Genomic DNA, 14,880 nt, shown 5'->3' with positions numbered 1-14,880 from the left:
TCTTGAGCTTGCCCTGAAGAAATTCATTTTTGGTGATTTCCTTTATAAGGTGGATCTCTACTTTTTATAAGGGCATTTAAAAGTTGCATTATGAATAGTGGAGTAACATCTGGATATTTCCCCTTTACTAGAGATTCATGTCTGGGTGACCCTTTATCGCTGTATCTTTTTGTAATTACAGTTGAATTGATGGCCACAGCTGTCAGACAAAATAGTAAGATTAAAGGAATTTCCATTGAAAAGAGCAAAACTAAATTATTAACTCAGTACGCTGATGACACCACAGCCTTACTTATACTTACTTAGTACAGCCTTACTTATACTTACTTAGTACAGCCTTACTTATACTTACTTAGTACAGCCTTACTTATACTTACTTAGTACAGCCTTACTTATACTTACTTAGTACAGCCTTACTTATACTTACTTAGTACAGCCTTACTTATACTTACTTAGTACAGCCTTACTTATACTTACTTAGTACAGCCTTTCTTATACTTACTTAGTACAGCCTTACTTATACTTACTTAGTACTGAGCCTTACTTATACTTACTTAGTACAGCCTTACTTATACTTAGTACAGCCTTATACTTACTTAGTACAGCCTTACTTATACTTACTTAGTATAGCCTTACTTATACTTACTTAGTACAGCCTTACTTATACTTAGTACAGCCTTATACTTACTTAGTACAGCCTTACTTATACTTACTTAGTACAGCCTTACTTATACTTACTTAGTACAGCCTTACTTATACTTACTTAGTACACTATAGTCTTACTTATACTTACTTAGTACAGCCTTACTTATACTTACTTAGTACAGCCTTACTTATACTTACTTAGTACAGCCTTACTTATACTTACTTAGTACACTATAGTCTTACTTATACTTACTTAGTACAGCCTTACTTATACTTACTTAGTACAGCCTTACTTATACTTACTTAGTACACTATAGTCTTACTTATACTTACTTAGTACAGCCTTACTTATACTTACTTAGTACACTATAGTCTTACTTATACTTACTTAGTACAGCCTTACTTATACTTACTTAGTACAGCCTTACTTATACTTACTTAGTACACTATAGTCTTACTTATACTTACTTAGTACAGCCTTACTTATACTTACTTAGTACAGCCTTACTTATACTTACTTAGTACAGCCTTACTTGTACTTACTTAGTACACTATAGTCTTACTTATACTTACTTAGTACAGCCTTACTTATACTTACTTAGTACAGCCTTACTTATACTTACTTAGTACAGCCTTACTTATACTTACTTAGTACAGCCTTACTTATACTTACTTAGTACAGCCTTACTTATACTTACTTAGTACAGCCTTACTTATACTTACTTAGTACAGCCTTACTTATACTTACTTAGTACAGCCTTACTTATACTTACTTAGTACAGCCTTTCTTATACTTACTTAGTACAGCCTTACTTATACTTACTTAGTACTGAGCCTTACTTATACTTACTTAGTACAGCCTTACTTATACTTAGTACAGCCTTATACTTACTTAGTACAGCCTTACTTATACTTACTTAGTATAGCCTTACTTATACTTACTTAGTACAGCCTTACTTATACTTAGTACAGCCTTATACTTACTTAGTACAGCCTTACTTATACTTACTTAGTACAGCCTTACTTATACTTACTTAGTACAGCCTTACTTATACTTACTTAGTACACTATAGTCTTACTTATACTTACTTAGTACAGCCTTACTTATACTTACTTAGTACAGCCTTACTTATACTTACTTAGTACAGCCTTACTTATACTTACTTAGTACACTATAGTCTTACTTATACTTACTTAGTACAGCCTTACTTATACTTACTTAGTACAGCCTTACTTATACTTACTTAGTACACTATAGTCTTACTTATACTTACTTAGTACAGCCTTACTTATACTTACTTAGTACACTATAGTCTTACTTATACTTACTTAGTACAGCCTTACTTATACTTACTTAGTACAGCCTTACTTATACTTACTTAGTACACTATAGTCTTACTTATACTTACTTAGTACAGCCTTACTTATACTTACTTAGTACAGCCTTACTTATACTTACTTAGTACAGCCTTACTTGTACTTACTTAGTACACTATAGTCTTACTTATACTTACTTAGTACAGCCTTACTTATACTTACTTAGTACAGCCTTACTTATACTTACTTAGTACAGCCTTACTTATACTTACTTAGTACAGCCTTACTTATACTTACTTAGTACAGCCTTACTTATACTTAGTACAGCCTTACTTTCTGACATTAAGTCTGCATAGGAATTCCTTGGGACAATTGAAGATTTTGGTAATTTATCTGGCCTTGTTATCAACAAACTTAAACGAAGGCAATGTGGATTGGAAGCGACAAGTACAATGCTTGGAAGGCTCATGGTCTATCTTGGTTTGATAGGCGTCTAAACTTTTGGGTGTTTACATCTCGTATGATGAAACAAAATCAAACAAGTTTAATTTTCAAGATAAAATTTACATGGTCAGGGGATGTTTTAATGTCTGGAGATCAAGGGCTTTGATTCTTCTCAGACGTTTTCAGCGGCATCTGTAAAAATCTCATTGTTTCTAAATTTTCATATGTAGCATCTCTTTAACCAATCCCTTTTGAGTACTTGAAGCAAATTTTGAGCAAGTTCATATGGGCTAGAAAATGAGAAGAAGTTAATAAAAACACAATGATTTCAGACTTTAATAATGGAGGCTTGAAGGTACATGATAATGAAAATCAAATCAAACAGTTAATTCCAGTTAATTCTGACAACCTCCCGTATTATATGGATCAAAAGATATTTCTGTCCCTCTCGGACAACATGGAAGTTCCTTGCAGATTCATTTGCCAAAAAGTATGGAGATTTTAATATGCTCTTGTATTGTAATTTTTATGAAAACATATTGTTACTCCCAGATTTCTATAAAAGATCTGTTAAGATCCCTGGATATTGGTATGGAGTCGGTTGGATCAGTCTTAACACACTGAGTTTTTAAGGAATAACAGATATTTTCAAATTGATGGTAAATTAAGGAAGTATTCAATAGAGATATGATACAAGATTCTTTTAACAGAGTAATCCCTTTTGATGTTTGGGTAAATCAAATTGGCTATCAATTGGACATCAAAGCCAGGGTATTCCAGTACTACACATTGTATCAGTAGATATCATATCCAGAGTATTCAAATACCAATCTTTGTATCAATTAGACATCAAATCCAGGGTATTCCAATACTACACATTGTATCAATTAGACATCAAATCCAGGGTATTCCAATACCAAACTTTGTATCAATTAGACATCAAATCCAGGGTATTCCAATATTACACATTGTATCAATTAGACATCAAATCCAGGGTATTCCAATATTACACATTGTATCAATTAGACATCAAATCCTGGGTATTCCAATATTACACATTGTATCAATTAGACATCAAATCCAGGGTAATCCAATACCAAACTTTGTATCAATTAGACATCAAATCCAGGGTATTCCAATATTCCACATTGTATCAATTAGACATCAAATCCAGGGTATTCCAATATTACACATTGTATCAATTAGACATCAAATCCAGGGTATTCCAATACTACACATTGTATCAACTAGACATCAAATCCAGGGTATTCCAATACTACACATTGTATCAATTAGACATCAAATCCAGGGTATTCCAATACCAAGCTTTGTATCAATTAGACATCAAATCCAGGGTATTCCAATACTACACATTGTATCAATTAGACATCAAATCCAGGGTATTCCAATACATTGTATCAATTATTGTATCATTCCATCATAATGTTTACTAAATTATCTTGCTGTTAACTATTGGCTTAAGAAATGGAGTATTTGCAGTAGTGAGGCGTGTTGATTTTGTTCAAATCATAGTGAGTCTATTTTCTATCATTTTTTGTGAATGTGAAACTGTTAGATGAATTTTGGGAACATTTCAAGAAATGGTGGAATATGGCATGACTGAATTGTCTACTAATAATTTTGACAGCGATGTTATTTTGTATGGGTCTACAAATTTCTCAGAAATTCTCAATTACTTACTAATTTAAGCCAAGCAGTTATATCAGTCCAGAGGATCAACAAGGCTACCACCATTTCAAAATTTTACTGACCAAATCAAGCAATTGTACAAGATTGAAAACCAAATTGCCATTACAAATAACAGACAGGTTAAATTTCAAAAGAGGTGGTCACTTATGAAGAATTTCAGATAATTATTTTGATGTGGACATGGGTTGTAATTACTAGTACTGTTTTCATTACATTGTCTTCACTCTGTATGGTCAGCGTACTTTGTACTTTTCATTTGCTGGTTTGTCTCCCTTCTTTTGTTTTGTCTTGGTATTGTTAAATAAATATTAATAATAATATTTTAAAATTTTTAAAAAAATCCAAAAAACAATAGTCCTAATTGTTCACTAATCTCAGGATAATGTTCTAATGTTAATTTTAAATATAATTATTATCTTTTTCATACATAGACCAAAGTCCACCAACCAATACCTCTGCGTATACAACATCATATACCTCTTTCAGCGTGGCATGGCACCCACCAATTAGTGATGAATGTATTCAAAGTTACCATGTAGTGTATGTAAGTGATAACACACAAGGAGAAGTGGGACCAGTGTATGGACTTTATGCACACATAGAAAATGTAGCAAGTAATGTTGTTTATACTGTCTATGTGTATGCAGATATTGCTGCTGAAAATAATTCCACCATCCAAAGCATTCCTGGCACAACCATTGTAGCTACAGAAAGTAAGTATTATATTTGTCAGTGAGAAACTATAGTGGCCTTTTAATAGACTGTTAAGGATGCCTATAGTGGCCTTTTAATAGACTGTTAAGGATGCCTATAGTGGCCTTTTAATAGACTGTTAAGGATGCCTGTTTTGGCACTTTAATAGACTGTTAAGGATGCCTATAGTGGCACTTTAATAGACTCTTAAGGATGCCTATAGTGGCCTTTTAATAGACTTTTAAGGATGCCTGTTTTGGCACTTTAATAGACTGTTAAGGATGCCTGTTTTGGCACTTTAATAGACTGTTAAGGATGCCTGTTTTGGCACTTTAATAGACTGTTAGGGATGCCTGTTTTGGCACTTTAATAGGATGTTAAGGATGCCTATAGTGGCCTTTTAATAGACTGTTAAGGATGCCTGGTTTGGTACTTTAATAGACTGTTAAGGATGCCTATAGTGGCACTTTAATAGACTCTTAAGGATGCCTATAGTGGCCTTTTAATAGACTTTTAAGGATGCCGGTTTTGGCACTTTAATAGACTGTTAGGGATGCTTGTTTTGGCACTTTAATAGGATGTTAAGGATGCCTGTTTTGGCACTTTAATAGACTGTTAAGGATGCCTGTTTTGGCACTTTAATAGGATGTTAAGGATGCCTGTTTTGGCACTTTAATAGGATGTTAAGGATGCCTGTTTTGGCACTTTAATAGGATGTTAAGGATGCCTATTGTGGCCTTTTATTAGACTGTTAAGGATGCCTGTTTTGGCACTTTAATAGACTGTTAGGGATGCTTGTTTTGGCACTTTAATAGGATGTTAAGGATGCCTGTTTTGGCACTTTAATAGGATGTTAAGGATGCCTATTGTGGCACTTTAATAGACTCTTAAGGATGCCTATAGTGGCCTTTTATTAGACTGTTAAGGATGCCTGTTTTGGCACTTTAATAGACTGTTAAGGATGCCTGTTTCGGCCTTTTAATAGACTGTTAAGGATGCCTGTTTTGGCACTTTAATAGACTGTTAGGGATGCTTATTCTTATAATGATTGTGGTAGTGATGTTGACAAATACCCCAGATTATGCATTATGTACATTTAGTATGAGAATACATTATTTTTCAATAAAAGTGTATTGCAATATTTGATACAGGTACTGCATGTATTAACATTGCTATCACTATAAATGTTTTCACTTTAAAATCTTATGAGTTCTGATATTGTGAGATATAAATACCATACACTATAACCATGTAATATAACCATGTATTGAATGCCTGCATGCAGGCTCATGTCAAAATTTATCTGCCAGGAATAAGTGTGGAATGTTTAGCTTCTAATAACTTAATAATTGCATATTAAATGTAAATGTAGTTTTGATAAAACTGCATCTCTCTTCTTTGTAGTTTTCTAATTCCCAGTAAAAATCAAGAAAATTCCAAAGATTGATGGGCAAACAATAGAAGACTATATTATTCAAAGTGACAACTCTAACATTGTAATAATTATTAGGTTACAGTTTCAAACAACCATTTATTTACCCCAACTGTCTGACATGTATACTTCAATAAATGTCAAGAATTGTACAATTATATGTTTCATTGAAAAGGTGAAGTCCAGCATACCAATGCCATTTCAATTTACTCCATGGATATATACTATATATACTAAATACATGCGTTAAAAATAATTCAGCACTGATGATCATTATTTGATGTTTTGTATTTTCAATAATTGTTGTCATTGTCCCATTTAAAACATAATACAGCCAAGGATATATTGGGATGAATTTGGCAAAAACATCAAAAAAAATGTTGAGGTTATGAAAATCTCAAAACATTTTAGGATGGGGTTAAATATTTCTCTTCAATAGGGTGGTTGGATGGTTTTAAAACAATTTCTAAACATACACTATTTCCCCTCTTTTCTAAACATACACTATTTCCCCTCTTTTCTAAACATACACTATTTCCCCTCTTTTCTAAACATACACTATTTCCCCTCTTTTCTTTGTATCTGGTTGCATCAGGGCAAAGTTGGGTGAGGTACTTCAAATATTATTCAAGCCAGGAGGTGTACTTGGAAAAATAGAGAGTTTTCAGAAAGGGGTATTTGACAACATAAAGGGTCATGACTTAAAATATCCTGAATCCCACCCTCCTCACCCCCACACCACCCACACCACTTTGTGTTTAGGGAATTTAGCCAAAGATGTAATAGGTAGTGAAGTGAATGAACATTCAGAATATAACACAAACATTAATGTGTAGTAACCATAGCAACAGTCACACAACTGTATCTTATATAAAGATAACAAAAATGATGAATACCAATTAATCCACCATGACTGAACAATGTCACACCAATCACCCACCAAGACTGAATCATGACCCACCAATTAACCCACCAAGACTGAATAATATCACACCAATCACCCACCAAGACTGAATCATGACCCACCAATTAACCCACCATTCCCTCTAAATGTATATTACAATTAGCAGTCTTTACCATTCCTTCTAAATGTATATTACAATTAGCAGTCTTTACCATTCCTTCTAAATGTATATTACAATTAACAGTCTTTACCATTCCATCTAAATGTATATTACAATTAACAGTCTTTACCATTCCCTCTAAATGTATATTACAATTAACAGTCTTTACCATTCCCTCTAAATGTATATTACAATTAACAGTCTTTACCATTCCCTCTAAATGTATATTACAATTAACAGTCTTTACCATTCCCTCTAAATGTATATTACAATTAGCAGTCTTTACCATTCCTTCTAAATGTATATTACAATTAACAGTCTTTACCATTCCCTCTAAATGTATATTACAATTAACAGTCTTTACCATTCCCTCTAAATGTATATTACAATTAACAGTCTTTACCATTCCATCTAAATGTATATTACAATTAACAGTCTTTACCATTCCCTCTAAATGTATATTACAATTAACAGTCTTTATCATTCCCTCTAAATGTATATTACAATTAACAGTCTTTACCATTCCCTCTAAATGTATATTACAATTAACAGTCTTTACCATTCCCTCTAAATGTATATTACAATTAACAGTCTTTACCATTCCATCTAAATGTATATTACAATTAACAGTCTTTACCATTCCTTCTAAATGTATATTACAATTAACAGTCTTTACCATTCCTTCTAAATGTATATTACAATTAGCAGTCTTTATCATTCCCTCTAAATGTATATTACAATTAACAGTCTTTACCATTCCCTCTAAATGTATATTACAATTAACAGTCTTTACCATTCCCTCTAAATGTATATTACAATTAACAGTCTTTACCATTCCCTCTAAATGTATATTACAATTAGCAGTCTTTATCATTCCCTCTAAATGTATATTACAATTAACAGTCTTTACCATTCCCTCTAAATGTATATTACAATTAACAGTCTTTACCATTCCCTCTAAATGTATATTACAATTAACAGTCTTTACCATTCCCTCTAAATGTATATTACAATTAGCAGTCTTTATCATTCCCTCTAAATGTATATTACAATTAACAGTCTTTATCATTCCCTCTAAATGTATATTACAATTAACAGTCTTTATCATTCCCTCTAAATGTATATTACAATTAACAGTCTTTACCATTCCCTCTAAATGTATATTACAATTAACAGTCTTTACCATTCCATCTAAATGTATATTACAATTAACAGTCTTTACCATTCCCTCTAAATGTATATTACAATTAGCAGTCTTTATCATTCCCTCTAAATGTATATTACAATTAACAGTCTTTACCATTCCCTCTAAATGTATATTACAATTAACAGTCTTTACCATTCCATCTAAATGTATATTACAATTAACAGTCTTTACCATTCCCTCTAAATGTATATTACAGTCTTTATCATTCCCTCTAAATGTATATTACAATTAACAGTCTTTACCATTCCCTCTAAATGTATATTACAATTAACAGTCTTTACCATTCCATCTAAATGTATATTACAATTAACAGTCTTTACCATTCCATCTAAATGTATATTACAATTAACAGTCTTTACCATTCCCTCTAAATGTATATTACAATTAACAGTCTTTATCATTCCCTCTAAATGTATATTACAATTAACAGTCTTTACCATTCCCTCTAAATGTATATTACAATTAACAGTCTTTACCATTCCCTCTAAATGTATATTACAATTAACAGTCTTTACCATTCCCTCTAAATGTATATTACAATTAACAGTCTTTACCATTCCATCTAAATGTATATTACAATTAACAGTCTTTACCATTCCCTCTAAATGTATATTACAATTAACAGTCTTTATCATTCCCTCTAAATGTATATTACAATTAACAGTCTTTACCATTCCCTCTAAATGTATATTACAATTAACAGTCTTTACCATTCCATCTAAATGTATATTACAATTAACAGTCTTTACCATTCCCTCTAAATGTATATTACAATTAACAGTCTTTACCATTCCCTCTAAATGTATATTACAATTAACAGTCTTTACCATTCCCTCTAAATGTATATTACAATTAACAGTCTTTACCATTCCCTCTAAATGTATATTACAATTAGCAGTCTTTATCATTCCCTCTAAATGTATATTACAATTAACAGTCTTTACCATTCCCTCTAAATGTATATTACAATTAACAGTCTTTATCATTCCCTCTAAATGTATATTACAATTAACAGTCTTTACCATTCCCTCTAAATGTATATTACAATTAACAGTCTTTACCATTCCATCTAAATGTATATTACAATTAACAGTCTTTACCATTCCCTCTAAATGTATATTACAATTAACAGTCTTTATCATTCCCTCTAAATGTATATTACAATTAACAGTCTTTACCATTCCCTCTAAATGTATATTACAATTAACAGTCTTTACCATTCCATCTAAATGTATATTACAATTAACAGTCTTTACCATTCCCTCTAAATGTATATTACAATTAGCAGTCTTTATCATTCCCTCTAAATGTATATTACAATTAACAGTCTTTACCATTCCCTCTAAATGTATATTACAATTAACAGTCTTTACCATTCCCTCTAAATGTACATTACAATTAACAGTCTTTATCATTCCCTCTAAATGTATATTACAATTAGCAGTCTTTACCATTCCCTCTAAATGTATATTACAATTAACAGTCTTTATCATTCCCTCTAAATGTATATTACAATTAACAGTCTTTACCATTCCATCTAAATGTATATTACAATTAACAGTCTTTACCATTCCATCTAAATGTATATTACAATTAACAGTCTTTACCATTCCCTCTAAATGTATATTACAATTAGCAGTCTTTATCATTCCCTCTAAATGTATATTACAATTAACAGTCTTTACCATTCCTTCTAAATGTATATTACAATTAACAGTCTTTACCATTCCCTCTAAATGTATATTACAATTAACAGTCTTTACCATTCCCTCTAAATGTATATTACAATTAACAGTCTTTACCATTCCCTCTAAATGTATATTACAATTAACAGTCTTTACCATTCCATCTAAATGTATATTACAATTAACAGTCTTTACCATTCCCTCTAAATGTATATTACATATTGACTTGTATGTATTATTAATATTTATACTCATGTCAATCAAACCTTTCGATCAGTTAGACAAACTTATCTTGCCATTTGAAGTAAAAGACTTGCGATATATTTTGTATTTTGTGTTTCCTTTTTTTAACAGTTCCATTCCGTTGGTACTTCATTGTAGCCATGTTTACTGCCATTATATCAATTATTATAGTCTGTGTGGTGTATCAGTGCCGGAAACCTCTTCATAAATATCTTTGCTACATGGTTACAAAAGAAGAATTTCGACACCACCTGGTAAGACTAACATTAAAATGAAATCAAAAGGTTATAAAGAAAGAAAACAATTGTTTAGAAGGCAACTGTTCTTGTCCTCAATAGGGAACTTGCAAGCCCACCATGTTGAATGTTGCATCATGGGAAATGTGATAATAAATACTAATCAATTATAAACATTATAAACAAAATGTTTACATTGTTTGTAACCACGAATGATCAATTCATAGTTACCCTGACAATTGTGGGAGGTTTATTTTATCGGTAGCTCCAGATTACGTATTACGATAACCACAGATAATCCCATAGTCCTTTGCGTCTGAGCATGCTCAGTCTGTATTGCAAGTTCCCTATTGTCTTCAATCTATGATTGTTTGTGAATGCATTACTCCTGGAGTGTTATACAACTCTCTGAATGTCATAGTTAGTCCAACTCAAAGCTATAGCTATGAACTGTAAACGGAACTTGTAAACAAACTTACCAAGACATTGAAGTCTAGTTTTTATAGTAAATTAATTTCCGATAAATCAAATAGCAAAAACATATGGAAAGCTATACGTGATTTACACCCTAAACCTTCACAAAAGAATCCTGTTAAGTTTTGTATTGATGGAAATGATATCAAATGTCATACTGAAATAGCTAAGTCAATTAACAGACACTTTGTTAATATTGCAAACTCTCTTACAAATAACTCAATTTTGTATAGTCAATAATTATTTTCCATCTCACTGGAAAATTGCCAAAGTACTTCCCCTTCATAAAGCCAACTCAACTGAATCATGTTCCAACTTTCGACCCATTTCTATACTACCTTGTCTCTCTAAACTTCTTGAATCCCATGTCCATCAAAGCCTTTACTATTATCTCACTAAATTTGATTTACTAGTACTCTCTCCCTTTCAATCTGGATTCGGTCCTGGCTATTCCTGTTAGACTTCTCTAACCTATTTCGTAGACCTTTGCTATAAAGCTATTAATAATAATGAATGGAGTGGCATAGTTTTTCTAGACTTATCTAAAGCTTTTGATTTGGTCAATCATAAACTGCTCATTGATAAACTTGGTTCATATCATATCTTCGTGATAGAAAATAATTTGTTAATTTTAAAAATTGTCAATCTTATCTGGTGTACCACAAGGTTCTATCTTAGGACCTCTTTTATTTTTGATTTATGAAATATTAATGACCTTAATTTAAATATTGATAAAAATCATATCAACACTTATGCTGATGTCTCTTCCTTGCGTTACTAAATATTTACTGATCTATAAAAATGTCCATAACATGGTACCTCCCTACCTTTCCGATCTTTTTATAAAAAAAGAAATTCGGACTTTCAAATTCATACTCGTTCATGTTCTAATGACCTTTTCATTCTACCTACTCCCAACTGTCAACGCTTCACTCACTCTTTTCCTTATGAGGCACCCAAATTATGGAATGTACTTCCGACTTTAATAAGAAAGACTGAAAATATTAATGTATTTAAAAAACTTTTAAAGTGTCACATTTCAGGATGTGTATTTTAAAGCATTTTGATAATAAAAGTCATTATTATTATTATTATTATTATTATTATTATTATTATTACAAGTGGAGGGGTTTAAATATTATATAATAATAAAGCAATGTGTCAGAGACAATTTAGAGGAATGGTGCCTTTTGGTCCTATTGTCAATAAAATGTATCCATTTGAGCATGTATTTGCTATGCCGGCGGACGTTTGAGGGCGCACTTTCACAATTTTATCTGTACATACTGCATTCAATTTGTGAGAGTCTAAACAATAATAAAAGTCATTTCAAAATTGCATGCCTGGAAAATGAAAAAGTTAAGGGGTGTAATATTATATCATAATGAAAATGTGTGGGAGAACTTTAGTTGAATATCACTGAAGTTGAAGTTTTAATACTCAATTAATTTTGCGACATTTCTCATTCAAGCTCAAGTTGTAAAAGTTTAGAGTTTGGTTACTCCTCTGTATATGAAAATAAATATAAGTATTATTTTATTTCTTACTAATTATGCACACTTCACACTTAAATAACTGAACTTTTAATAATTCAAATCGAACATATGCCATTATACTGTGGAGTGCGCCCTGTCGACAAAAGTCTAAATGTTTGTATATACTATTAGCAGTTCTGTGCAATGACAAAACATAGATCAGTGTGAAATATCCTCAGGAATCAATAGAGTTTGTTCGAACCTACTTTATTTATTTCTATATGCCAGTGTAACTGACTGTGACTTCACATGTTTACGACTAGTTTGACTCTTACCAATATTTCTCCCGAGGCGGAACCAGTGGCCATCTCTGATAGGGGTGTGTCGTCATAGGCCCAATTTTAGACTCACCTTGACCAAAAGTCAATATCCCATTTTATACCATTAATTTACAGAGTTTTTTTAGAATAAAGTTTAAACAAAATACATTTTCCTTAGGAGGCTACATTTTGGGGCAATTTATGGCAATTACGATTTGACAAAGGACAAAGGGCCACATTTTAGACCAAGCAAAATCAAATATAATGCAAAGTGGACCTGTTTTAGACTCTTGAGTTCGAAAAAACCCTGACCCCATTTTAGACCAAATGGCTTGAAAACGAACCCAAAAGGTCGGCACATAAATGTATACTCAAATAAGGGAGTAGCCCCCCCCCCCCCCCCATATTTGTCTGAACAGCTCGCATCATGACCGAGCAAGGTTAATAGGCCACATACATTGCTCTGTTATGATTTATAATGTTGCCGATAACATTCCCTGAAAACAATATTAGCAATGAGCCTTACTATATTTTATATTTGTAATATTATTCCCAAATCGCTGCTGTTTTCAAAACATCGTAGACTTTCACAACATTCTGTAACAAATATCCCTCGCTGGCCGTTCAGCAAATTCATGTAACATAATGTAATACAATGTACAGTCCAAAGTAATTATATTATTCCACGAAGTGTTTAGTAGTAGTATTTGTACTATGCAGCAGTACATTGACAGGTACAATTATTTTGATTATACAGTGTTGCAAAGTTTACTGAAAAGATTATCAATTTTTTTCCGACACCCTGCAGGCGCTCAGAGCTGTGCGAGTGTGATAAAATTGAGCCAGGTTTTTGAGCTATTGGTACTTATTTTATTGTTCACAATATATTTGTGTGCCATTGTGGTGGAGTCAAATGATGTATCCATTCGTTGCAAAACTTGGCCTCAGATTTCTGTTTGCTATGAAGACAGGTGTACTTGATATTTAAGGATCATTTACAGAAATAATAGTTACCAACGCAACGTTAGATTTGTTTACGAATTACGTCGCTGTACCCATCATCAATGTCGCTTATCAGATGTCACACTAAATGATTGTGTTGCTTCCCATCAGAAAATTTAACTAAAGGTAAGGGAAATTTTGATCGTAACATATTCAGTCATGAAATCATCAGGTTTCTGGCAATTTCCATGACTTGTTTAGAAAGATTACAGTTCAATAATATTTGGAAGCAACAGCATAAAGTTAGTGCTAAATATTACGTGATCACAATCAATCCCAGTCAACCAGATGCACATGGTGGTATGTTTGTGCCTCATGTGTATGGTACCGAACGGACTAGCCTGTCTGTCAGTGTCACATTTTGCTTCTTATCTTCATGATGTTTTAAGAAAATGAAAATAGTCGTTGTCTGATCAACAGAATTTCTCTTCCACTGAAGTTTAGACAACATTTAGTTGTATTCTCATGTAAACGTTGTTGATCATGCATGATATGTCACACTGACCTCGTTTCCGTCGACGTCTTTATGAAACTAGGTCAAGGGTTAAATTCACCGAGAACGAACACTTTCGCTACATTGCTAGTCTTGTTTTGCCGCGTAATCGTCAAATACTTTCCAGATAATTATGAATAAATTTCTTATTTTACACTTTGGGCTTTTTAGTTTTGTCTGATAACCAGCCACCTTGAATACTATGTACTCACTTTATTTCACTTTCTCTTGATTGGGTTCATTACCATCCACACAGTGACACGAATGCGAAGCTGTTTCATTGTCTTTCAAAAACGTACCCGTCCCGTTCGTACTGAAGACTTACTGTACATGTGGCGTGGTGTATCGTCTACGACTATATTTGCCTTGTATTAGTTGTAAAATGAAATAAAATTTGAACATGCTGAACAGAACTTTGGCCAGGCATGTCTTATTTTTGT

At 32.2% G+C, this 14,880-nt stretch overlaps 1 protein-coding gene across 1 annotated transcript in view; it reads left to right on the top strand.

The window, feature by feature from the left end:
• LOC144436455 (uncharacterized) overlaps positions 1–14,880 on the top strand; it is an 89,723-nt gene that overhangs the window by 30,961 nt on the left and 43,882 nt on the right. The window contains exons 8-9 of the mRNA XM_078125254.1: positions 4,548–4,829; positions 10,552–10,694. Of these exons, the coding sequence (XP_077981380.1) occupies positions 4,548–4,829; positions 10,552–10,694 (425 nt within the window). The remainder of the gene's footprint in view (positions 1–4,547; positions 4,830–10,551; positions 10,695–14,880) is intronic.

This window comes from Glandiceps talaboti, chromosome 6, assembly GCF_964340395.1.
Source record: "Glandiceps talaboti chromosome 6, keGlaTala1.1, whole genome shotgun sequence".
NCBI lineage: Eukaryota > Metazoa > Hemichordata > Enteropneusta > Spengelidae > Glandiceps > Glandiceps talaboti.
Note: the sequence above shows the minus strand (reverse complement) of the source record. Positions and strands in the feature narration are given on the sequence as shown.